At 42.1% G+C, this 27,324-nt stretch overlaps 1 protein-coding gene across 2 annotated transcripts in view; it reads right to left on the bottom strand.

Annotated features, from left to right (window-relative positions):
• Positions 1-1,136: 1,136 nt before the first annotated feature.
• The window catches only part of NHSL2 (NHS like 2), a 148,564-nt gene continuing 122,376 nt past the window's right edge, over positions 1,137-27,324 (bottom strand). Inside the window, exons 3-8 of one of the 2 annotated variants that reach the window (XM_056540633.1) lie at positions 26,846-26,997; positions 22,009-22,204; positions 14,514-14,699; positions 7,939-10,212; positions 4,593-4,722; positions 1,137-4,502 (exon numbers count right to left, since the gene is read on the bottom strand). In XM_056540633.1, the coding sequence (XP_056396608.1) occupies positions 4,190-4,502; positions 4,593-4,722; positions 7,939-10,212; positions 14,514-14,699; positions 22,009-22,204; positions 26,846-26,997 (3,251 nt within the window). In that variant the 3' untranslated portion in view covers positions 1,137-4,189. The remainder of the gene's footprint in view (positions 4,503-4,592; positions 4,723-7,938; positions 10,213-14,513; positions 14,700-22,008; positions 22,205-26,845; positions 26,998-27,324) is intronic. The other variant, XM_056540632.1, reaches the window with a different exon arrangement.

Below are 27,324 nucleotides of genomic sequence, written 5' to 3'. Positions count from 1 at the left end.
CATATTTGTCTGAGGACCGAAGGATTTAAAGGGGTATTCCAGGAAAAAAACTTTTTTTTTTATGTATATCAACTGGCTCCAGAAAGTTAAACAGATTTGTAAATTACTTCTATTAAAAAATCTTAATCCTTTCAATAATTATCAGCTGTTGAAGTTGAGTTGTTGTTTTCTGTCAGGCAACAGTGCTGTCTGCTGACATCTCTGCTTGTCTCTGGAACTGCACAGAGTAGAAGAGGTTTGCTATGGGAATTTGCTTCTAAACTGGGCGGTTCCCGAGACACGTGTCATCAGAGAGCACTTAGACAGAAAAGAACAACTCAACTTAAATAACTCATAAGTACTGAAAGTATGAAGATTTTTTAATAGAAGTAATTTACAAATCTGTTTAACTTTCTGGAGCCAGTTGATATATAAAAAAAAGTTTTTTCCTGGATAACCCCTTTAATAGCAGCAAAAGATAAAGGCACTATTGCTTAGGTGACCTCATCTTACTATGTATCGCACTGACACAAAAAAAGAAACAACAGTATATATAAATGTATATATTTTTAGTAAACCAATACATTTTATTACCTGGATGCAAAGTAAAAGGCAATACGAATGAATACATTTGAAATTATACACAAATTCTTATCATCATCCTCAGTTTTGGAGAACAGTCCTGGAATATGCAATATTCTCCTTGCTAACCCTTAAAGGGGTACTCCACCCCTAGACATCTTATCCCCTATCCAAAGGATAGGGGATAAGATGTCTGATCGCGGGGATCCCGCCGCTGGGGACCCTCGCAATATAGCATGCGGCACCCACCCGTTTCTTGTCCGGAAGCGCTGGAGGGTCTGGGTCGCGACCAAGGGAACGGAAGTCCGTGACATCACGACTCAGTCCCCGTATGACGTCACGCCCCGTCCCCTCAATGCAAGTCTATGGGAGGGGGCGTGACGGCCGTCACGCCCCCTCCCATAGACTTGCATTGAGGGGACGGGGCGTGTCGTCACACGGGGACGGAGTTCTGACGTCACGGACTTCCGTTCCCGTGGTCGCGACCCAGACCCTCCAGCGCTTCCGGACAAGAAACAGGTGGGTGCTGCATTCTTTATTGCGGGGGTCCCCAGTGGTGGGACCCCCGCGATGTCTAGGGGTGGAGTACCCCTTTAAGTAGGCTGAGAAGAAGTGACCTCCTTCATAATTAAAAGCTTATGAATAAACAGAGATTGAAAGCATCATCATAGCACCAGGCTCCAATGTTTCCAATAGTAACTGAGATCTGTGTGGAGAGTAATTACAAAGTACAACATCCAGATATACATGTATATATATATTTATAATGTATATATATTTATAAGATACCTTACTGTACAGTGATGCGGATTAACAATTAGTATAGCATGATGGCACAGTTGTAATCCACGGCTATTTGTACAGTGCTTCTTTATACAGTTCGGTAAACCAGATCCATGGAGCAGTGTTGCATGTTGCCTATTGTCAGCCTATCCGGTAGAGAGGGTGAAATACTTGAAACATTTGGAGAAGCACAAATGACTGTATTTTATGGTTACACACTGTATGTTTGTCACCTCCATTCCATTTCTCAAGGACTGCAAAAGTTATGCGAAATCTGGGCTGTGCTTACAGAACATCTTACAAAGGTTGTATCTCTGTTCTGATACATACAGTTTCCTGACTACATATACAGGTATGTGGCTCTATACAGCAGACAATTTGTAATTGTAATAATTTTTAATACTGTCATCTGCAAGATGGAGTTTCATGGCAGGACACATGAACATGGATTTCGGAACTTAGTTGTCTTTCCTATTCGAAGGAGTTGGTTTTGGTAAAAGTGCTCATTCTATTAGAAAGTAATAGTGTAGCCATAGCTGTGGAAGCTGAGGATGACTTTTTGTTAACAAGGGGTCTTAGATGTTAGCATTGCCCGGTTTTACATTTTTGCGTCCAAATGCAAATGTCTCACTTTAGGTCTGGTGATCTGTACTGACAGCTGTTAGGCCGGGACTTACGGGACCCAAAAATGCCCCCAGTCTAGGTAAGGAGCAGCAGCAAAGAGAAGACTCAACTATGTATCATTTGCCATGTATTTCTGCAGTGATACCAGCTAAGAGGGTTAGGTTTAAATGGGGTTATTCCAAGGATACACCTTATAACCAATCTGCAGGATAGCTAATAAGTATCTGATTGGTGGCTCTCTGACTGTTGACATCCCACCGATTACGAAAACGTAAGTCCCTGAGTGCAGCGCTTGGCTATCTTCCATAGACTTACAGCCAGTAAATTGAAATGCAGTGTGTATTCTTGACTACTATTTCACAGACTCAGGAAACAGAGGACCCCTGCTCTTTGGATCAGTGATTGTCCAAGTGGTCAGACCTCCACCAATCATATACATATTGCCTATCCTGTCAATTGGTGATAACCCCTTTAATCCTCACCTATTCCAATGGTGCCCAGGTCCCTACAGATCAGTACTTTCTGAGCCCATCTTAAATTACTGAAGATGCCATCACATGCCTCAAAGGTGATCGGCCTCAGAGACTGATTAGCTAAGTGGGCATTTTCTTGTGTCGGGACAGGACTACCAAGCACTCTTCATTGGGGACCCAAGCAGGGTCAAAAAAGGCAGTAGAGGAGGGTTGTGCTGATAAGTATCCTCTATCTTTCGCTTCCTCTCTCTCTCTTTTTTTTTTTTAAACCGAGATGACCTCTTCTAGAAGAAAAGTTCTATAACTGGACAACCCCTTTGCTTTTATGGGAATCACTGTGGTCAATGGGAAATTTCTAAAAGTGTCTAAAAGTCCTCACTACCTACATAGTAGACCAATAAAGGACCGATATAAAAAGTAACTATAAATGAACTATAGTTAATCAATATTTACCTACATGCATGTATCAAGGGCCACTTCTCAAGGAGAATGACAAACAGTGCCATTGTATTCTCTTATAATGTAATTCTTTATAGTCCATCTACATACATTTTAACTAGCTGTGCATCTTATATACATGCTCCATGGACTTTTTTACGCTGTCATGATGTCACAAGGACTTTATCTCAGACTTATGATTGTCAATTCACAGATGGTAAAATATTCACATTGCTATCTCAGTAAATAATTCTGTAAAAGCTTTTCATATGACCTTATATCATGTCTCCTGTGCAGGTCAAATGTTAGAAGATACAGTGACTTGCAATACATCACAATATTAGCTGAATAGCTGGCAGTATCTACATGTACATAAACACCACCAGTATACAGTAATTTTATAAACTCTTACACTAAATAGTTAAATTTGCATCTGAGAAAGATTGCAGAATAAAGCCCACACATGTTTCCTTTACATGACTGTATTAGGTTAAAAGGCCACTAAATCTAGGATAGAGATTGAACCACAAGATGTGACATATGCCACCATTTAAAGGACCGCTACCAATGAAAAGTTAATCCAGTATAAATAAAAGCAGTAATGGTTACATTCATAGATACGTATGCAAAAAATCCCATGACAATATGTTTGGCCTTTGCAAAACAGCTCAAATAGGTTTCCAAAAGATATGTTTTTGTGTTTTTTATTTAGGTTGGAGGTGTTGAAAAGATTTGCATTTTACACTGTAAGTTGGATCTATTGTTAGTAGAAATATATGAATCCATTGGTGTTTTGTATCAATGTTATATACTATTTCAGTGTGTTATGTTCTACTATTTATAGTAGAGAATAGAGGGTTGCCAAGTTATGTTGGTTTCTGATCTCCTATCTTGGATGGGAGAACTATATATAAAATGAAATATATACTACAAAATGCAAAGCTTATAGTAATTGCAAAACAATATCTGGATTCCATGCACGTATTCCTGTACATTCTAGGAAGGACATGTGGTCGATGTCACATTTTTATAACAAGTAAAGTCTCACGACATGGCTTAGAAACTACTGTCCGCTTAGAGTATTCTAGATCAATTCACCAAAATTTGGAGGTACAGATTTATTTCCTGTAAATCTGTAAATCAGATATCCCTTTAGGAAAATGGCCTAATGCACTCTTTAGTTCATGCACTGTGCAAGGCCAGATGTCTACCGATGGTAAGTAAATCCCTGTGTGGCTAGGAGGAGGATTTGGCATATATGTCTGTATTTAAGATTACAGTGTTTGTTCTACAAGCCTTTGTGAAGGTTATCAGGGCAACGTTTTGGTGTTGCCGCTCTTTTCTATTTCTGGAGCAAACTCATTCATTACCCTCCTTGCCAAAGGATTGGTGGTTTTTAAAAGCTCTGCAGCTGACGGGCGGCTTCCTATGCTGCTCTTGCTGCCCTTCCTTTGGAGAAGAGCCTTAAAGTCTTCATTTTTGCTGGAAGTCCGGCTTATGCTTAAGGTTCCATATGAAGAGTCATAGTTTGAGCTTGAGGAATTCTTGACTGGTGACACTGAACTTTGTCGGCTCCCAAATGAGTCTCCAGAGTCTTTCCAACCCAATAACTTCCTTTTTGACCTGAGAAATGAAATAAAGCAAAGTTGACTTTGTCCAAATGTAAGAAATGATTCAGACTAAAGCAGTGACTTCTAGCAGCAGAGTTCATACCTGTGAATGACTGTGAACAAATCCTCAGTGGTCCGGGAACTCACAAACACCTCGTCATCATCTTCTATTATGGATTCTGCTGTTTTACTTGATACACATTTGTTTTCCTCCTGCATTTCTATGTGGTTTCCTATAGTACAAACACACAATGAGATAAAACAACACGTACTGAAAGATTACGGTACAATGGGTTAAAGGGGTACTCTGCCCCTGGAAATCTTATCCCCTATCCAAAGGATAGGGGATAAGATGTTTGATTGCGGGGGTCCCACCGCTGAGACCCCCCGCGATCTCCCTGCAGCACCTGGTATTCGTTTAGAATGCCGGCTGCGACACTGGAGGTTCGTGACGTCACGGCCGCGCCCCCCATTCCACCCCCCCATGATATCACGCCACGCCCTCTCAATGCAAGTCTATGGGAGGGGGCGTGACACCCGTCATGCCCCCTCCCATAGACTTGCATGCGCCACACCGCCAGTCATCCAGCACGGAGCGAAATTCGCTCCATGCACCGGATGACTGGGGTGCCGCAGCGGAGACCCCTACGATCTGACATCTTATCCCTTATCTTAGGGGATAAGATGTATAGGGGGTGAGTACCCTTTCAAGGTGACATATACATTCGATTAGATTCGGTTAATGTTTGAACAACTGTTGAGCAAACAATCATCTAATGAATGATCGCTCTGCAGATGCAGCCATATACACGTTAGTCTATGTTGGCTGTTACAGGTTTTAAACCAGTCAAAAAATAAGCACATACGCTATTATGAATGCAAAATTTTTTCTTTCTTTATATATGTTTCATAAATGCAATAGAGTATAGAATCAGCTCACCCTGATGCCAAGATATCGAGCACGGAGGAGGTGCGGACTGCACCTGAAGACACACTGGAAAAACAAGGAAACTCCAGATTGCAGATCCAATAGTCATCTTTATTCACAAACAGTTACACGGATCACAGGTACATGGTAGGATGTGACGTGTTTCGGCCAGGTGCTGACCTTACTCATACAAATGAGTAAGGCCAGCACCTGGCCGAAACGCGTTACATCCTTCCATGTACCTGTGTTCCATATAGCTGTTTGTGAATAATGGTGACTATTGGATCTGCAATTGAGCTTGAATTTCCTTGTTTTTTTCAATGTTTCATAAATGTTACAAAAATCCAACAATAAGTATTCACCCAAAGTGTGTCAAATAGTCCACAAGATGTTAGCAGGAGACATATAAGGCTTCTCAGGCTTCCATGTGCAACTGCACCAGTACTCTCTTACTCGGCCGTCTCCATTCACTGCAGTACTGGTAGGAACGCATGCTTGACAAAGGAGGTGTAGCCTCTGAAACGTTGCAGTCGTTCCTACCAGACCTGCAATGAATGGAGATGTGCGAATAAGAGAGTGCTGGTGCAGTTGAACATGGAAGCCTGAGAAGCCTTATATGTCTCCTGCTAACATCTTGCGGACTATTTGACACACTTTGGGTGAATACTTATTGTTGGATTTTTGTAACATTTATGAAACATATATATATAGAAAGAAGAATTGTTGCATTCATTATAATGTACCTGCTTATTTTTTTTTTGACTGATATGATACTGGGTTTATAGAGCACCCAGCCACTACGCTCTCACCCTAATACCTAGTGTCCCACATTGTGTATTGAAAGACTGTAGGCTTTTAAACCAGCCATCTATGATCAGTAACACCAAGTGAAGGACAAATAATCTTTTAGCTAGAATTGCATTTAGCACATGGAACTAATAAAGTGCCTCATCTTCCTGAGAAATAAAATGCCCTTTCTGCAATGGCACATGATCAGCTCTTATTTTCTAAACAGCACAAAAAGGGAAAAAATATGGATTTTTTACTGGAAAGTATCTACCTTGCCTAATTTGGCTAACATTAAAAAGGACCTTTCACCACACTTGACATGTTGATTTTAGTAAATACTTACAATGTCCATGAAAAAACTATTCTGAAACATGTTTTTCTTATGAATCTTTTGAGCTGTTCTCCAGTTATTTCTCCTGAACATTTATGAATTGTCAAATTATCATTACTAATTCCCCAAGTTAAAGGGTCATAGCCCTGCACAGTCTTACATAGTCAATACCGATTGGATTGTGTTAGAGTATGCAGCCCCCTCTCCCCTCACAACTGGTAACACTCAGATGGTAACTATTGGCATGCACAGGAGATGGAAGCAGTCACCCAGTTGTTTTCTAACCTTCTTAGGCTGGGTTCACACCACGTTTTGTTAAATACGGTTCCCGTATACAGCTGGGAGGGGGGGCGGGGCTTAATCATGGTGCCCGCACTCAGCCGTATTCGGGAACAGTATTTAATGTATGTCTATGAGCCGACCGGAGTGGACCGCAGCCTCCGGTCGGCTGCATTTTCGGCCGTATGTGGTCGACCGCGTTTTTGCCTACGGTCAGGAAACCGCATACGGCCGAAAACGAAGCCGACCAGAGGCTGCGGTCCACTCCGGTTGGCTCATAGATATACATTAAATACGGTTCCCGAATACGGCTGAGTGCGGGCGCCGCGATTAAGCCCTGCCCCCCCTCCCAGCTGTATACAGGAACCGTATTTAACAAAACTTGGTGTGAACCCAGCCTTACTATGGTTGGCAATAGTAGGAACCCAAGTTTACTGGGATATATAAAATTCTCTGTAGTAAAACAGCAACAACAACTTAAAAACACACTAAAAAAATAAAATCTGAAGAATTAGAGTACAACAGGCTTGTTCGGGAACTAGCTATTTCTGGAGCATGCACATTTATTTTAAAGGGGTACTCCGCCCTAGACATCTTATCCCCTATCCAAAGGATAGAGGATAAGATGTCTGATCGTGGGAGTCCCACTGCTGGGGACCCCTGCGATCTCCCTGCCACACCCGGCGTTTGTTTATAGCGCTGGGTGGAGTGCTGGAGGCCTCATGATGTCATGACCGCGCCCCGCTCGTGATGTCACGGCCACACACCCTCCCATAGACTTGTATTGCGGGGGCATGGCCGTGACGTCACGAGCGGGCCTTGACTGTGATGTCACGAGCCTCCGTCCCGCATCACCAGTCATCCGACATGGAGCGAAGTTCGCTCCATGCACCAGATGTCTGGGGTGCCGCAGCCAAGATTGCGGGGGTCCACAGCGGCTGGACCCCCATGATCAGACATCTTATCCCCTATCCTTTGGATAGGGGATAAGATGTCTAGGGGCTGAGTACCCCTTTAAGAGGTAGAGGGAAATGAGGAGCTGCAAGTAGTATTGAATTGTAGCATGCTGATCCTTCTTCTCCCCCATAGCAGAAGTCTATCTACAAAGTGAACATTGATTACCTGGGAATGTGTCCACTGATACAAGATCTGGCTGTGCAGCATGAATGAATCCTTCAGTACAATATTTCTGGAACTCAATAATATCAGGAAATGAGCTGGCTCCAAAACCCATAGTGACAGTGGGGGATAATCTTTGTTCAGAAGATGATGCAGTTTGACTTGGTGGTGGTGGACTGGCAACTGGCAAGTGTATCCCACTAGGCTTTTTAGGAATAGGTGGAGGGACTTTTACTTTCTTTTTATCTACATATGTTAAGCTCTGGAGGGTTATTCTTTCTGGAAATAGCTTCCCCTTGTTGAGTTCATCTTCTTCAGCACTGCTGTGAAGGAAGCTTCTTATTTCTGATGATGTAGTTTGGAAGTAATTTTCTGGAGGTGGGGATGGGTCTAAAGATGGAGGTGTTTCCACACGAGTATCATTATCATAATTCTTTCTGGGGCGTATTGTTCCAATCACCATGTATGCATCATGAGGAGAGACTTGATCTCTAAGGTATTTTCCTGGGGAAGATGGTGACATTACAGGTGATTCTGGTGTCACAGCAGTAGATCTGTAGGAAAGACTGTTAGGTCTTCTTGACATTGGAGGTTTTTCTGCAACCGGTGGCTTTGTCTTTTTTTCTGGCAAGGGGAAAGCCTCATCAGTCAGTTCATCAATGTTATCTACAATGTCCAAACTGTCGTCAGCTTCTGATTTGCTGACTGATCTAAGACGAATTGACCGTAGGTCTGACTGTGTTACCATGGGCATTATGGGTTGCACTGGACTGGTTTTCTGATTCTGATTTTTAGAGCTAAAAGTCGACTCTGAATGGTTTCTGCTAGTCCTCAGCTTATTCTTTGAAGACTTTCTTGCCCCAGTCAAATCCAGATGTGTTGGTGGGGTAAGAGGTAAATCAAAAGACTGTCGAATATTAGGACTTCTTTCTATTGGAGAAACAGCAGGAAGAGATGATTTTCTTTCAGGAACCATGGGCCTTACCCTATTGGTCTGATAAGGAGAATGACCTAAAATTAAAGATGTTGGTACTGCAGTTGGAGTCTCTGACTGGCTTGAGTACCCACTAGATGGGGACATCAAACCTGGAGGCTTCCCAGGTGATGACATCTTGGAATCTGTCTCTGTGGAAACCTGGGATGGAGTTGTGGCCCTGGAATTGGATAGAGATGTAAGTGACTCTGAGCTCCCCTGTACCTTTTTGCACTCTATGACTGTGGTACCTGTTGCTGTGCTGGAGCCAGATAATGTCCTACGCAAATCGTTGGACCTACAATCACTGTAATTCCAGTTCTGATTAAAATGCATGCTTCTCGATGTTGGCATAGTGGCAGTACCTTGCATTGATGTCTGAACATAACTATTTCCTTGACTATCATATGCAATACAGAGGCTTTTAGGTCTTTGGTCCTTTGGCATGGTATTTACTGGCTGTAGTTTTTGACCAGATGTATCTTTTATCAAGGAAACACTACGTGCAGGAGGAGAAGGCTTTTTCTTTGGCTTTCTCAGTGAGATACTTCTGGATCTTCTACGCTCTGGGTTTTCTTGGTCAGCCATGGATGAAACATTTTCTGTACTTGTGCTTTCCTCAGAGCTTCCACTGGGATAGTTAAGAGCATAGTCTCCACTTCCTCTCCTGTTTTCTGCGTAAGTAATGTCTACTGAAGACATGGAACCAGAGTCCGTGGGCATTGACAGTGATCTTTCTCTGAATGTGCACTCACTGGACGATGTTGGTAGAGTTGAAGAATTTGTCATATTGTTTGCTCCAGAATAGCTAGGATAGAAAACAGATTTAGATTTTTCTGTCTTTGTTTGTTCAACAGATGGTGATGGCAGAGTCGCATTTGAACTAGAGTTCCCTAAATTGGTCCTTATGTTGTCTTTCCTGATTTTAAAAGAGCCACTTTTACTAACTCCAGGAGATGCTGTGATTGTGGTGGAACTTTTTGTTTGCTCAGTGGAATAGGCCTGTTGACTTTTTACTGGGCTAGATGGAGTCATATAGTTAAAGGAATTTCCCTGCCAGTTTGTAGTGTCCTTGGACCCATTACATTGGGGGTTAGAATATATCATACTTGTACTATCCATACTGCTTGGCGATTGTAATATATGACCAAGATCACTGAAAGTCTTTCTTAATGGCAGCTGCTGAGGATGAGGTGTTGCTGCTCTTCCTCCTGGGTGTCTCCCATGGGATGACTCGGATTTTGCAGGTGGAGAATCTGGTGGAACTGGAGGTGGTTCACAACCTGTCACTCCATTGACGTTTCCTATACAATGACAAATTAAACATGAATTATAGTGAATATACAGTACCATATGTCAAAATGCAATCCTGCAATAGTAATTGATTACATTGAATTACCCTTATAGGAGTACTCTAGTGCAGAGTATTCCTGCTCGGTCCTGCCCGGGCTGCAAAATAAATGAAAATGAACCATCTCTCACCTTCCTGGGTTCCCGCGGAGCGTCACTACAGCTGATCTGTCCTCCGGTCCATCTCCTTCATACTTCCGGGTGTAACGAAGCGTCACATAGCGCTCAGCCTATCGCCGGCCGCCGCGATCTTCTGCCTCGGCCGGCGATAGGCTGAGCGCCATGTGACTCTTCGTTACACCCGGAAGTAGGAAGGAGATGGACCGGAGGACCGATCAGCTGTAGTGGCGCTCCGTGGGAACCCAGGAAGGTGAGAGATGGTTCATTTTCATTTATTTTGCAGCCCGGGCAGGACGGAGCAGGAATACTCTGCACTAGAGTACTCCTTTAAAAACGAATTTCTGACCAACTAAGCTAAACCATAAAATGGTTTGGAATTTAGAAGGTGATTATTAAAAAGAAAAAACATTTCCTTTCAATACTGCTCTTGCAACAGTCCAATTGTTTCTCTTTCACATTAGAATATAGCACAGGAATTAAAATTAAAGGGGTTGTCCCAAAGTTATAACTTATCACCTTTTCACAGAATAGGTGATAAGTATTTGATCAGTGGGGGTCCAAACTCTGAGACCCCAACTGATAAAGTGAACAGGAGTTCTTTTCCCCCTGAGTACATGGATCAGCAGACGAGCATCAACTAAATTCTGTATTCTGTGGGGGTCCCAATGGTCAGCCTCCCACTGATACTGAAGCATGAACATGGTATAATCGAAATAGGTTGTTCTGGTTTTGTAAAGGCAAATACAAGTTTTTTCAGAAGATAGAGAATACAGGAGGAGACCTGGTAGACCTAATAAAATCATCATCTACATAAGCATCAGTCTACATCTACATAAGTCAAAAGCTTTGATTGGTCAGGGCCTGAGTGTTCAGAGAGAGAGGCTCATGGCTGAGTTTTTTTCTTCCTACTCTCTGTGCGTGTGACAATACATCCCCATAGTTAAATAGGTCTCAATCACATGGCTTATAGCTGTATAACACTCTTCTCACAATCACACAATTCTCCTTGTTCGTTGTAGTGACCAGTCAGGGCCTAAACACCAAAAACCCAACCTATCACAACTTTTCATATATCTCTGCAACACGTCATATGTGACAGTGCTTACAAAACATACTGAAATTTTACTGAGTTTCTTTTGACCTTAGTCCATATGTGTATGTGAGAACTTGAACATTGCTAAGCTGACCAACAAAGGACAACCAGTGAACTGGCAACAGGGTTATAGGGGCCCAAGGCCCATTTATGCTTGTGGGAAGTGATGGCTGGCCCATCTGGTCTGATCCCACAGAAGAGCTGCTGTTCTACAAATTGCTGGAAAATGCTGGTTATGATAGAAAGGTTTCAGAACATACAGTACATCGCAGCTTGCTTTGTATTGGGCTGCATAGCTATAGACCAGTCAGAGTACCCACGCTGACCAGTGCCCACTGCCAAAGGTGCCTACAATGGATGCATAATTATCAGAACTCAACCCAGGAGCTGGGAATGAGGGCAGACAGGTCTGATGAATTATGTAGGATAGGGGAGAAGATGTTTTTCGGCAGAGTACCTCTTTAAAGCACGTCCTACAGGTTTTATCCAAACCAACAAGGTTCTTATTGTAAATAAAGGGTTTTTATAAGTGATCATCATCATCTCTTGAGAAAATTGTTCTATCATTCAGCTGAGGACAAAAGAAGGAAGTCTTCAGGATACACAAGAGACATTGAGCTGAACTATATGAGGATGTAAATTATAACTATAAGACAAGGAATTCGGGATAAAGATCATTCTTTGTTGCGTTTTATAAAGTATATTGTCGTGTCTTTTGTAATATTAAAATAGAAACAAAAGTGAAGTATTAAATATGCCCAGGTAAAATGTTTGTCAGTAATATTCAATCCTAATTTCCTAATATTGTTACACAAGGATTGCTGCATCCTGTGGTGAGCAGGGCGGGGGATGGACAGTACATTTTGGGTTATGAGCAATATAGCTTCATTCTGGTTGGTTGTGAGTGGATTGGGAAATGTTGCGGTCACTTCAGAAGATAGTGGTCAAATGCTGATATGCTTTATTTTTTATTGTGGCTTATGTATAGGTGACAAGGTTGGCTAAGCTTTCACGTTAATAAAGTATTGTGCTCCCCATTCTGGAGATCGCAGGGATTGAACCTGTTCTGTGGATATGGCATCATTTTGGAAGTACTGGAGTATCCCTAAAGTAAATGTAGTTGGTGCATAAGGCTATGTTTAACCCCCAGAATTTTAGCTTAACTTTTTACCACCAGGCATAACTTTTTTTTTTTTTATTGCTTTTTACGTGTTGCTGTATGAGGCCTTATATTTTGCAAAAGAAATTATAGTTTTTATCGGAACCATTATGGAGTACATATAATTTATTAAAGGGGTATTCCAGGCAAAAACTTTTTTTTATATATCAACTGACTCCGGAAAGTTAAACAGATTTGTAAATTACTTCTATTAAAAAATCTTAATCCTTCCAATAGTTATTAGCTTCTGAAGTTGAGTTGCTGTTTTCTGTCTAACTGCTTTCTGATGACTCACGTCCCGGGAGCTGTGCAGTTCCTATGGGGATATTTTCCCATCATGCACAGCTCCCGTGACATGACATCATCATTGAGCAGTTAGACAGAAAACTTCAGAAGCTAATAACTATTGGAAGGATTAAGATTTTTTAATAGAAGTAATTTACAAATCTGTTTAACTTTCCGGAGCCAGTTGATATATATATATAAAAAAGTTTTTGCCTGGAATACCCCTTTAATTCATTTTTGTAAATTTTTGTTTTTTTTGCATTTTCCATCCACTTTTTGTTTTTTGTTTTTTTTTACCATACAGTAAAAATAACATTTCATTTTGATTCTGTTTGTATGAAAGCATTAATACCACATTTATTTGGCTTGTTTTGTGGGATATAAAATAACATATATTGGGGAAAAGGGTGCGATGAAAATAATAGCTTTTTACCTTTTTTTTAAAGGGTATTCACAATGCAATGTCATTAATGTGTTAACTATATTTCTTGGTAATTTTCATCAGATCAAATATATGTTTTTTTTTTTTTTACACTTTTACAAACTAAAACCATTTTTATGAAAAAAAATTCTGTTTACTTTTATTTTTAATTAATGTTTTTTTAATCACTTTTTAGTCCTTCTTTCTTGTACCCTTTTTATTACTTATATAATGCTGACTGTACCAATGCATTATTATTGCCTGTCAGTGTTACCTTGACAGGCATTATAGTGTATGAGGCTATGCCTCTGGCACAGTCCAGTAATACACATTTTAGCCATGGCAGTCCTGGGAGTGTTTGCCAGGCTCCCGGCTGTCATGGCCATCACTGGCTTTAAGCGATCACAATCTCGGCATGCTTTTGGTGACTAAGGGAACTCCCTCACCTTGTCAGATCTTTTACAAACCATGGTCACTATTATGTAAGGAGTTAACTGCCAGGACCGGACTCGCCTCTGTGCCAAAAGTAGCAGCAGGCTCCCACAGTGACAGAGCCCCAATGATTAGCCCAAACTATGCTCTGGCAAAACTGTTACAGCCTTGGCCATCAACCCGAGCAGAACTGTAGAGGGTTAGAGCAGTTTTTCAAGTAGGGAAACATTTTTAAGAGGAGTCAAGGTGTCTTAAGAAAAAAAAAAATACATACTCCCCTACCCAATCCCATACCTATGTTGTTCTAATAGTGCCCAGGTCCCAGACAATTACTGCTTCCTGGTGAGGTGCAAAATGCAGAAAATGCCCACTGAGATAACCATTAGCCACAGCGGTGACCTGTCTTGGCTGAATGGGCATTTCCAGTATGTTGACAAATCACTAGAAAGCATTGAGCAACAAGGGTCGAAGCTTTATTGGAATGGCAGCGACAAGAGATTTGGCAGGTGAGTACCCCTGACCCCTTTTTAAAAAAATGACCATATTGAGAAAACCCCTTTAACGTTTTCTAGACATTAGATCTTTTTGAATCGGCTGAATGCCTGAAGAAATGATTTGCTGCGCATGATTCAGCATTGCACCACGGTCAGACCTCAGTAACTAATTATAGTTCTATTAGGCCTTTCAAATCTCTATAGAAGAAGCTATAATAGAGTTAAAAGAACCAAGAGATGTGGGCAGATACCTGCTGGGGTCTTTTTAGGAGTTGACTCAGACACTGCAGTTGTCTTTCGTTCTTCTTGATCTTGAGTCTGATGATGAGAGAAGCCAATTATAGTCCTCCTGCGTCTCAGAGTGGTCTTTGGGTTCACAGCAGTCTCTGTGTTGAACAAGGAGTGGTGGGAGCTGGCATGCTTGTCAAATAGTTCTCCTGTTGGGGAAATTATAGGAAAGTAAGTAATCATGAAATACAAAAATACTTGAAAAAAATGTTTCATCTTAAAACTGAAAAAAATTAGGCATAAAAAGTATAAACCTTTATTGTATGTGAACCTCTGTTCTATTATTAACCCCTACTACTTGCACGCTCCTTCACTCTGTCGATTATACGTTTACGTTTCAAAATAAGTTCCTTCTCTAAAGCTTCCAACAACATAATGCATGTGAACTGAGTTTAAAGGAGTACTCCGGTGGAAAACTTTTTTTTTTATCGACTGGTGCCAGAAAGTTTAACAGATTTGTAAATTACTTCTATTAAAAAATCTTAATCCTTCCAGTACTTAGCTGCTGAATACTACAGAGGAAATTATTTTCTTTTTGGAACACAGTGCTCACTGCTGACATCATGACCACAGTGCTCTCTGATGACATCTCTGTCCATTTTAAGAAGTGTCCAGAGTAGGAGAAAATCCCCATAGCATAACATATGCTGCTCTGGACAGTTCTTAAAATGGACAGAGATGTCAGCAGAGAGCACTGTGCTTGTGATATCAGCAGAGAGCACTGGGTTCCAAAAAGAAAACCATTTCCTCTGTAGTATTCAGCAGCTAATAAGTACTGGAAGGATTAAGATTTTTTAATAGAAGTAATTTACAAATCTGGTTAACTTTCTGGAACCAGTTGATAAAAAAATAAAATAAAATAAACAAAAGAAAACCCCATGCAAATTCAGTTGGAACATTTGTAGGGATTTGAGGGTAAGTTGAGGATTATCACAAGACAAGCATGGTCTATTCGTAGCAGATTTTTTACACATAAGGAGGACAGTTCCTAAAATGGACAGCAGAGGTCAGCAGAGAGCACTGTGGTCAGGACATCACAGGAAATGCATTTCTTTTTGGATTTCTCTTTAGTATACAGCCCCTAAAAAGTACTGGAAGGATTAAGATTTTTTAATAGAAGTGATTTACAAATCTGTTTAACTTTCGGGCACCAGTTGATTTAAAAAAAAAAGTTTTCCACAGTAGTACCCCTTTAACAATCAAATGTGCAGAATGTCCACCCATGTTTTTCGGGTGGACATTCCACACATTTTAAGCTGTGTGAACATATTTTTTCTGGAGTTTTTGAAAAATTACCACTGCAGTTTTTGAGCCAAAGCCAGAAGTATAAGGACTTTTACTTCCTCCTACTGGATCCACTTTTTGCTTTGGAGGATAACACGGGGGGGATAACATGGGGATGGGGGGCTACAGCCGCAGGGACCCTCCTGCCACGCAATCTCCAGGCCGGTGCTTGCGTTACGGTCCCGGAGGCCTGGAACTTCCGTGATCTTGACGTCACACCACGCCCCCTCCATTCATGTCTATGAAAGGGGGCGTGACAGCTAGTACACAGCCGTCACGCCACCTCCCATAGACATAAATGGAGGGGAGTGGTGGAGTTTGCTCCGTGCACCGGATGACTGGGGTGCCGCTGCAGAGATCGCAGGGCTCCCCAGACCCCCACAATCAGACAAACATGTCTAGCGACGGAGTACCCCTTTAATAAAATGAAGGTGTTTAAGAAACTTTAACTGGTCTTTTCTATACAGATTTCAGAGGTTGCTAAATGTCCATATGGATTCAGAATTACAACCTGTAGACCCTAAAACAACTGGACAGCACCACAAAGCTGTCTGACCTACTTTGGTCCTATAGAGCAGTGGTCTTCAACCTGCGGACCTCCAGATGTTGCAAAACTACAACTCCCAGCATGCCCGGACAGCCGTTGGCTGTCCGGGCATGCTGGGAGTTGTAGTTTTGCAACATCTGGATATAATAAAGGATATAATAAAGTGACGCTGCACATGTGCTTGCTTCTATCTGGTATCAGCTCATAGTGTGACTGGTCAGCAGAGACCATAGGGCTTCACAATCACAATTCACACAATTTACATAGAATACACTCATGCCATAGGCCCGGATAGAGCAAATAGGATCGTTCTTGTAAACTGCGCCTCAAGTGATACTATTCAAAGACAGGAAGGTATTTTCATTATGTCTGGATTGTGTTTCAGGAAATAGTGCAAGTTTCCTAATAATAACTTTTTCATGTTTTCTCCCGATAGAATAACAGGAAAGGTAAAGGAATGCATAGGTCATGCCAGGTCTTCTTTATATATACGAATACCTTCTTTTTAGGTCAAAGATATAACTGGTAAGATTAAAATATCATGTTTTGTCTACAATTGAAATGTTAAAGAATGTTCTCTAAAATAGCCTACGTATATTAAAGGGGTACTCCAATGGAAAACATTTTTTTTTATATTTTTTTTTATATTTTTTTTTTACATATCAACTGGTGGCAGAAAGTTAAACAGATTTGTAAATGACTTCTGTTAAAAGATCTTAATCCTTCCAGTACTTATCAGCTGCCGTATGATCCACAATCCTAAAAAAAAAAGACCTGTTAAAGGGGTAATCCACTGGAAAAAAGGTTTTCTTTAAATCAACTGGTGCCAGAAAGTTAAACAGATTTGTAAATTACTTCTATTAAAAAATCTTAATCCTTCCAGTATTTATCAGCTGGTGTATACTACAGAGGAAGTTCTATTCTTTTTTTTAATTTCCTTTATGCCTGACCACAGTGCTCTCTGCTGACACCTCTGTCCATTTTAGGAACTGTCCAGAATAGGAGCGAATCCCCATAGAAAACCTCTCCTGCTCTGGACAGTTCCTAAAATGGACAGAGGTGTCAGCAGAGAGCACTGTGGTCAGGCAGAAAGGAAATTCAAAAAGAAAAGAACTTCCTGTGGATCATAATAGCAGCTGATAAGTACTGGAAGGATTAACATTTTTTTTTTTTATAAAAAATAATTTACAAATCTTTTTAACTTTCTGGCACCAGTTGATAAAAAATAAATAAATAATGTTTTCCAGTGGCGTACCCCTTTCAGTTGACTTAAAAAACAAACATGAAGATTAAGAAAAAAATGATGCTTTCTTGCATTATACAGTACTTTTGTTTGTGTTTGTAAGTTATGATAAAACTTACTGATACATGTTTTTGAACTTAAAAAAAAGGTGTCCCAACCAGGGTGCCTCCAGCTGTTGCACAACTACAACTCCCAGCATGCCCGGACAGCCTTCGGCTGTCCGGGCATGCTGGAAGTTGTAGTTTTGCAACAGCTGGAGTCACCCTGGTTGATAAACATCAAACTAGAAAAATCAATAGTCACTGCATAGAGGTTATCTTTCAATGACACAATAGACAAATGATTTTGCTATACGCTGTATTTTCTATAAAGATAAAAAAAAAAAAGAAAAAAAGATAAAGGTCTTGTTAACCTATCCTATTTTAGATGCTGAACCAGAAGAATATTAGGAAAAGTAACATTGGCAGTGCTAACATGTTTTCATAGCCCCTGAAAGATGTGTTTATTTAGGCTGAAAATATAATATTTCAGTCTTTCCTGCTTCTCTGAAGTTATAGGTCAATGTTGACAATGATCTGTTGCTAACCAAAGATAATTCAGGGACCTTTCATATGCTGGTCTTAAAGGGGTACTACCGTGCTGACAACTTATCACCTATCTAAAGAATAGGGGATAAGTTGCCTGATCGTGCGGGGACCCCCGCGATCTCACACACAGCACCCCGCACTCATCAGGCCCCGGAGCAAACATCCGCTCCGGGTCTGATGACGGGGCCAGTGATCGTGACATCACAGCTCCGCCCCCGTGTGACATCACGCTCCGCCCCTCAATGCAAGTCTATGGCAGGGGGCGAGACAGCTGTCTCGCCCCCTGCCATAGACTTACATTGAGGGGGCGGAGCGTGACGTCACATGGGGCGGAGCCATGACGTCACGATACTCCGGCCCCGTGATCGGCAGTCATCAGACCCGAGCAATGTTCGCTCCAGGGCCGGATGAGAGCGGGATGCTGTGCGCGAGATCGTGGGGGTACCCAGCCGTGGGACCCTGCGCGATCAGGCAACTTATCCCCTATCCTTTAGATAGGGGATAAGTTGTCAGCACGGTACTACCCCTTTAATCCAAAGGCCAGATGAAGTTAAATGCACCTAATAAGACCTGAACACCTTCTAATAAATTTGGCGCATTGTTTGGTTGTCTGTTTGGCCAGTACGAGCAAGTGCAGGTATGCTCCAGTTTTTTCTACATAATTTACTCCAACACGTGGTTTCAATGATGGTAAATCTTTCCAGTAAACCCTACTGACTTTTCTCATAACTTTTAACAAGTGAGGAGAAATAAAAAAAAGCAAATTTTTGCCTATGACCCCGCAGTCAAAAGGACATAAGAAACTTAAAGGGGTACTCCACTGGAAAACATTTTCTTTTAAATTAACTGGTGCCAGAAAGTTAAACAGATTTGTAAATTACTTCTATAAAAAAAATCTTAAAGGGGTATTCCAGGATTTTTTTTATTTGACTATGCTACAGGGGCCGTAAAGTTAGTGTAGTTCATGATATAGTGTCTGTACCTGTGTGTGACGGTTTTCTCACAATTCTTATGTGATTTTCGCCCCAATATTTATTTTTAACAGCATACAAAATGACTGTTGTCTCAGATTTTTCCCAGCTTGCAATGCGGCCGAGACTTGACTCACTAGTCAGCTGATGATAGGGAGCCTGTCTGCTTCAATGGGTGGAGCGATTGCTTGGTGGGAGAGAGATCAATCTGCAACTAATACAACAGCTGTAGGCACCCTGATTGAAAAACACAGGTCTTTTGAATGGATGCAGCTCATTTATGTTTCAATGGGTGGGGTGGCTGATGTGTGGGAGGGAGGAAAATGGAATTGTGGGATTTGTAGTAAAAAAAAAAAAAGAAAAGTCAAACAGGAAATACTCAGTTCACAAAAGCTAGCCACAGTATTATGGTAATCTCACAACATAGCCATTTAGCACCAAGACAAGTGCAGATCCTTCCTAAGCATGTCCATTACTGTCTGCCAGGTACGTACTAAAATCACCTTATGGTGGATAACCCCTTTAATCCTTCCAGTACTTGTCAGCTGCTGTATACTACAGCAGAATTCTTTTTGAATTCCCTTTCTGGCTGACACCTCTGTCCATGCCAGAAACTGTCTGGAGCAGGAGAGGTTTGCTATGGGGATTTGCTCCTACGCTGGACAGTTCCTAAAATGGACAGAAGTGTCAGCAGAGAGCACTTAGGTCAGACAGAGAGGAAATTCAAAAAGAAAAGAACTTCCTGTGGAGCATATAGCTGCTGATAAGTACTGGAAGGATTAAGATTTTTAAAATAGAAGTAATTTACAAATCTGTTTAACTTTTTGGCACCAGTTGATGGAAAAAAATGTTTTCCACTGGAGTACCCCTTTAAAGGCAACCTGTTATTAGTTTCATGCTGCCAAAACCACAGGCAGCATGAAACTGAATGTGAAGTTCAGCCACAGGTGATACTGTAAGTGGTAAGGAGCAGAAAAACAATGACCAATGTGTTTTGGGTTTTTATGATGCTTAGTCATGGCATGACATGAGATGACATGTTGACTTCTATTAGAGACTAAAATAGGAGGTCACTGTGAAGGGAGAGGAACTAACACAATGATAGTGCCCTTAGTTGGAGAAATCAGTTAACCAGCTTATTGATATTTTTGGTCATGTCATATAGATAACATACATAGGGGTCCACTGCTGACATTTTGTCCAGAGTGCTGAGTCTTTAAAATAAATAGGTTCAGATGATAAAATTGTTTCTTATCGTATCTACTTTGCGGGCCTTAATCTCCATAGCTTTATAATTGACCGTTACCAAATTCATAAACAAGCCCAAGCAACTCCCTTAACTCAGCGTAACATTTACTAATGTGATAATGTGTGACAGAATCCCGGAATGATGACAAATGAGGAACAACACGCCTGATTATATCCTAATGACATGGTGGATACAATGAAATTACTTTTGGAGATTTATAATCAGCAGTGATAAATATTATCTCTTCAAATATAAAAAAAATGTGCTTAAGCACCGGAAGAGTCAAATAAAAACTAGACCCCCTCCTTCGGCTGTCCATCCATCCACCACTAGTTGTCCACTTAGTTCTGATAATGCGAGTACAGTACAAGGTAATACATGGTATTGTGGAACGGCACAGTGAGCGCTGCTTCATTCAGCAACACTGTTCTCTTACTAATGATGGGGGGGGGGGGGGTTTCCAGCCCCCTCCATCTTTATGTCTATATTAGACAACCCCCTTAAAAGGGTACTCGGGCCCTAAGACATCTTATCCCCTAATCCAAAGAATAGGGGTAAGATGTCTGATTGCGGGGGTTCCGCCGCTGGGGACCCCCACAATCTCTCATGCAGCACCCACCTGTATGAGTTGCATGCCAGAGGTGGAGGCTCCGAGTCTGAAGCCTCACGACAACGGGGCTGGAGTATCGTGTCATTACAACTCTGACTCCATGTGACATCACGCCTGCCCCCTCAATGCAAGTCTATGGAAGGGGGCGCGACAGCCATCACGCCCCCTCCCATAGACTTGCATTGAGGGTGCGGGGGACCCCCACGATCAGACATCTTATCCCCTATCCTTTGGATAGGGGATAAGATGACTTATGGCCGGAGAACCCCTTTAAGTCAGTTCTAAAGCTTTGACTCCTAAGAGCTACATGCCAAAATAGGGGGTTTCTGCCACTTTAAAAAAAAAAAAAAAAAAAAAGTTATACCTACCCTCAATCCCCTGCAGGTTCCACTGAAGCTCTTATTCCCTCTGCTTCTGGTTCCCTACTGCTCGTCTCTTCTTTCTGCTTCTGAGACGAAACTGAGACTTCTGAGGGAACAGGACCTGCGTGATCAGTCAATTGTTATCTGCATCAGTATCCCATCTTGGCCAGTGATTGCCCGAGCAGGCAGGTCCTGTTTGTAGTGGCATGAAATAGAAAAAAAAAGCTATACTAACATTCCCCAAAACCCTGCTGTGCCCATCCTGGTGGTGCCTGGTCTCGGCACGAGCACCTTTCTGTGGTGTCGAACAACTCTTTTAACCCCTTAAGAATGTAGCCAATTTTTTGTTTCCTTTTTCCGGATGCCAGCGGTGGGACCCCCATGATCTAACATCCTTATCCCCTATCCTTTGGATAGGGGATAAGATGTTTTCAGCGGAGTGCCCCTTTGAAACCAACACATTCTCCATGACAATATGACATTGACAATGCTGCATGACATGAAAAAGATTTGATCAATTAAAGCCAAAAATGTAAAGAAAAAAAAAACATCTAGTGACACAATCAAAGATTGTAGATTATGATAGTAAGATGTTCATAACATACCAGATACATTTATAGGTACAATATTAGTCTGTATGGAATTTGACTGATGCCACCGTCTCTCTTCTGGGATAGGAAATGGGAATGCTTTAATCCAGGCCACCTGCTTATCTGGAGTGGTAGGTAGACTCAGACAAGTCTCCCGAGGTCTTACTCCTACTGTAGTTGTTTCATCTTCACTCACTCTTCTGTTAGTTGGCTGTAGATAAATACACATAAAGTCATCAAACCAAAGGCCTATAGGGATCTCTTTCACTCCAATACTTCTAACACATCCTTTTTTTTTAGTTTGCCTAACGCTAGCTTAGACAGAAATTCCCAACTCACTTCCATCTGAAACGACCCTACCCCTATGGTATACATCAGCAAGCTGGCAGAATAGTATGCTGACATATTCTACGGAAAACTTGCGCTGGGTCCATTAAAGAGAATCTGTTAAATGTATTTGCTGTTAAAGGGGTACTCCACTGGCCAGCGTTCAGAAGTAAATGTTCCAAACGCCGTTTTCACGCTGCGGGGGTTGGCCACGCTCCTCGTGACATCATGACAATACCTCCTCAGGGCAAGTCTATGGGAGGGGGCGTGATGGCGTCATGCCCCCTCCCATAGACTTGCATGGTTGTGATGTCACAGGGGGCATGGCCGACCCCCCGCATCGCGAAAAACAGCGTTCAGAACATTGACTTCCGAATGCTGGCCAGTGGAGTACCCCTTTAAGAGCTGCAGACACTGTTGTGTAGCTTACAAAGTGTGCCTCTCCTGGAGCTGATGGTGGTTGCCAAATATATAAAATCCTTTATATTTCTTAGCCATGTGTCAAGGAGGTGAAGCTGAGCTTCTTAAATGTTTAGATACACTCTCCAGTCCCTCCTTAAATGATGTATAGGGCTCTGTACGTCAGTCACTGATGGGCTGGAAGGTAAGTGTGAGAAGGAGGTGTGCAGGCTTTGGCATTTGACCAGCTTGACTCCGACTCCTTGACACTTGGCTGAGAAATAAAAGGTGATTTTATAAGTTTGGCAACCACCATTAGTTCTAGGAATGGTACAGTTTGTTGTTTCACATAAACAGCTGTCCTATTGTTTCTGGAGCTCTTAGCAGCAAATATGCTCAGAAATGGAGTTATGTAAACAGCGTAGTTTGTGGGTTATACCGTTTACACAACTTCCATTAAAGTCATATTGCATAACTTTCATGCTTCGGCGGTTTAGGCTTTCCCAACCAACTCCGGCAGCCACAGACAGGCCGGAGGTGACAAGAAAGTTGATTTGACAAGATGGGACCACCCCTTTAAATGTGGAAGTAAAGTCCAGAGCAAGAAATTTACTTTTCTAACAAAGGCAAAAAAATGTCTAACATAGAACAGTTTCCATTTCTTTTAGCACTGGAGAGACACTATACTACACTAGTTACATTAATCTAGTCCAATGTTTATCTATTTGTGTTGTGTGCTTCTTTTTATGCTCTCTAGTGTTTTTGCTCCACAGTGTGATTTCTTGTATATCAGGTATTATTTTTATAGTCTAAGGCTGCATTCACATCTCGTTTTGTACATACGGGCGCCGGATCCGGCTGGGGGAGGGGCAAACCGGGCGCTCCTGTACGCCAGCCGGATCAACCCGTGACTCCATTTACTTTAATGAGCCGACCGGAGTCAAACGGTGACTCCGGTCAGCTCAGTTTTGACCCGTATGCGGTTTCCTGCATACTGTATACTACGGTTTTAGGTCCGGTCCAAAACCGCATACGGGTCAAAACTGAGCTGACCGGAGTCACCGTTTGACTCCGGTCGGCTATTAAAGTAATTGGAGTCACGGGCTGATCCGGCTGGGGTACGGTAGCGCCCGGTTTGCCCCTCCCCCAGCAGGATCCGGCACCCGTATGTACAAAACGAGATGTGAATGGAGCCTTAGTCAGTAGATTCGATGTCCCATACCATTCTCATTGATGATGCACAAACACCTTGTTGGTGTGAGGTAGTATAGATTTTACCCCTGTTTGCTCTGTGTATTTTTTACACAGTTTCTCAAAATTTACCAAAATAGTGCCATGGGCTTGATAAATTCTGCACAATTATAGAAACCAGTGGGCTGCAGAGATTGGTTTAAACTTTTTGCTCTGGCATCTGACACATTTGCACGGGTTCTATTAGGTGGTGTATGTTTTGCGGAAAAAAGTAGGCTTTGTGCAAAAGAACACTCCGAAATTTAATTTGCGCTAACAATAAATACAGCTCCACTGCAACAAGTGGTGTACGGTGCACCAAACAGTAGACTACTACTACTAAAAATTGGAACATTAACCTGTTAAGGACCCAGGGCTTAAACTTACGCCCTGAGTCCCGGTCCTGCGATATAACGCGGGGTCACACGGTGACCCCGCATCATATTGCGGCGGGCCCGGCGTCATAGTGAAGCCGGGACCCACTGCTAATAGTGCGCGGCACTGATCGCGGTGCCGCACGCTATTAACCCTTTAGCTATTAACCCTCAAAGCTGAGCCGCGCGGCTAAAAACAAAAATAAAAGTGCCCGGTTAGCTCAGGGAGCTGTTCGGGATCGCCGCGGTATAATTGCGGCATCCCGAACAGCTGTACTACAGGAGGAAGGTCTCTTACCTTCCTTCCTGCAGTCCGATCGCCGAATGAATGCTTCAAGCCTGAGATCCAGGCTTGAGCAATCAATCGCCGAAAACACTGATTGGGTATGCATCAATCAGTGTTAAAGATCAGTAAATGCAATGTTATAGCCCCCCCTATAGGAGCTATAATATTCCATAAGAAAAGTGTAAAAAAAATCATTAACCCTTTCAATTTCCAAGAATAAAAAAAAAACTGTGTAAATAAAAATAAACATATGTGGTATCGCCACATGCGGAAATGTCCGAATTATAAAAATCTACCGCTTTTTAAACCGCACGTTCAATGGCATACGCGCAAAAAAATTCAAAAGTCCAAAATAGCGCATTTTTGATCACTTTTTATACCACAAAAAAGTGAATAAAAAGTGATCAAAAAGTCTGATCAAAACAAAAATGGTACCGCTAAAATCAGATCACTGCGCAAAAAATGAGCCCTCATAGCGCCCTGAAAACAGAAAAATAAAAAAGTTATAGGGCTCAGAAAATGACAATTTTAAACGTATAAATTTTCCTGCATGTATTCAGGATTTTTTTCTGAAGTGATACAAAATCAAACCTATACAAGTAGGGTATCATTTTAACCGTATGGACCTACAGAATAAAGAGAAGGTGTCATTTTTGCCGAAAAATTTACTGCGTAAAAACAGAAGCCCCCAAAACTTGTAAAATAGTGTTTTTTCATCAATTTTGTTGCACATTGATTTTTTTTCCCGTTTCACTGTAGATTTTTAGGTAAAATGACTAATGTCATTACAAAGTAGAATTAGTGACGCAAAAAATAAGCCATCATATAGAATTTTAGGTGAAAAGTTTAAAGAGTTATGATTTCTTAACGTTAAGGAGGAAAAATTGAAAATGAAAAAACGGAAAAAGCCCGGGTCCTTAAGGGGTTAAAGTGGTGTAAAGCCAATGATAAATGTCCTTCTGTGATCTTTTACTAAATAGTCATTACATTCGAAAAGATTTTTTCTCTAATGGTCTATTCACACTAGGGATCGACCGATTATCGGTATGGCCGATATTATCGGCCGATAATCACGATTTTGGGCATTATCGGTATCGGCAATTATCTTGCCGATAAGCCGATAATGCCCCGCCGCCCCAACCGCACCGCGACCGCCACTCCCTCGACCCGCTGCACCACACCCCCGACCCACCGCACCGCACCCCCTACCCACCACACCGCGTCGCACCCCCCACCGTGATGCTGGGCGGTATACCGGTATGGATTTTTTCCCATACCGGTCGGGCCCCTCCCCCACCCTCCGAGTCAATAAAAAAATTAAACTTACCCGTAATGGGGGTGGTCCGGGCCATCCATCCATCGTTCCTGTAGTGTCCGGGGGCGTTCCGGGTGGAGGGTGGTCCGGTCCGGGCTGTCCTTCTTCTCCCACGGTCTTCTTCTCCACTCCGGGCAGGCTCCGGCCTAGTACGCTGCATAGACGCCGTGACGTCAGGTGCGTCGCTGCGCACGGGCGTCACTGCACAGCGGCGTCTATGCAGCGTACTAGGCCGGAGCCTGTCCGGAGGGGAGAAGATGACCGCCGGAGAAGAAGGACAGCCCGGACCGGACCACCCTACACCCAGAACGCCCCCGGACACTACAGGAACGATGGATGGATGGCCCGGACCACCCTGACAGGTAAGGGGAGAGAAGCGGGTGGTGGCGGCGGCGGCCTATGGCCCCGCAAAAGCCACTGCAGATCATTGATTTAAAGCGCCCGCTTTAAATCAATGATCTGCAGCGGTGTCGCAGGGGGTTAAATAGCCGATAACTTATACCGGAATATCGGTATAAGTTATCGGCTATCGGCCCTAACCTGCACCGATTATCGGTATCGGCCCTAAAAAAACAATATCGGTCGATCCCTAATTCACACGTACAGTATTCTGCGCAGATTTGTTGCACAGGATTTTCTGCTGTAGATTTTTATTGTAAACTAAATGACTGAACACAGCTTCAAATCCTGTGCATCAAGTCTGCGCAGGATCCTGTACGTGTGAATAGACCCTTAATAAACATTTACATAGATTCTTCAGACAACTTATTCTCTAAGCCATAATCGTCCATAAAGGACATGATGCCAGTAATGTATTACAAATTAAACTCCACATGGGTTAAACCGCTTCATGGCAATTTGAGTGGTTAACATAAAGGCACAGTCACTGGTATATTTTTTGGAAAAATTCTGGCTACTTACCAGATAGACAAATTCAAGACGCCTGGGTGTACTCCTTGTAGGCGTTTCTGGTGGGAGAGTCGTAGACTGCGATAGAGCAGAGTATCGAAAAGTCTGACCAGTTACTTTAGTATCTAAGTACCGATCTTCAAATTCCTCTGCAAAACAGTCCCCTGTGAATGAAGAGCAATGATACGGATTTAATTCACTGCGAATATAGTTATAAAGTTATCCACTTTGGTAAGTATTTTTTGTTAGGGTTGCCATACATTTTCCGGTTTTGATCAGAATTTGTTCAGCTTTTTTAGTAAGTTTTTTAAGCCAAAAGTAGAAAATGAATATAAAAATTCATGAACAAAGCCCAAATATGTTACAGCTCCTTAAATGCTATATTTACACATGTAAAAACCACATAAACTTCACCAATTTGCATATCAAAATCTGTGCAGTTTTGTCTGTAAAACAATTTCCCCATGAAATGTTTAAACAAAACAAAACAT

This window comes from Hyla sarda, chromosome 9, assembly GCF_029499605.1.
Source record: "Hyla sarda isolate aHylSar1 chromosome 9, aHylSar1.hap1, whole genome shotgun sequence".
NCBI classification, from domain to species: Eukaryota; Metazoa; Chordata; class Amphibia; order Anura; family Hylidae; genus Hyla; species Hyla sarda.
This window is presented reverse-complemented; position numbering and strand designations above follow the sequence as displayed.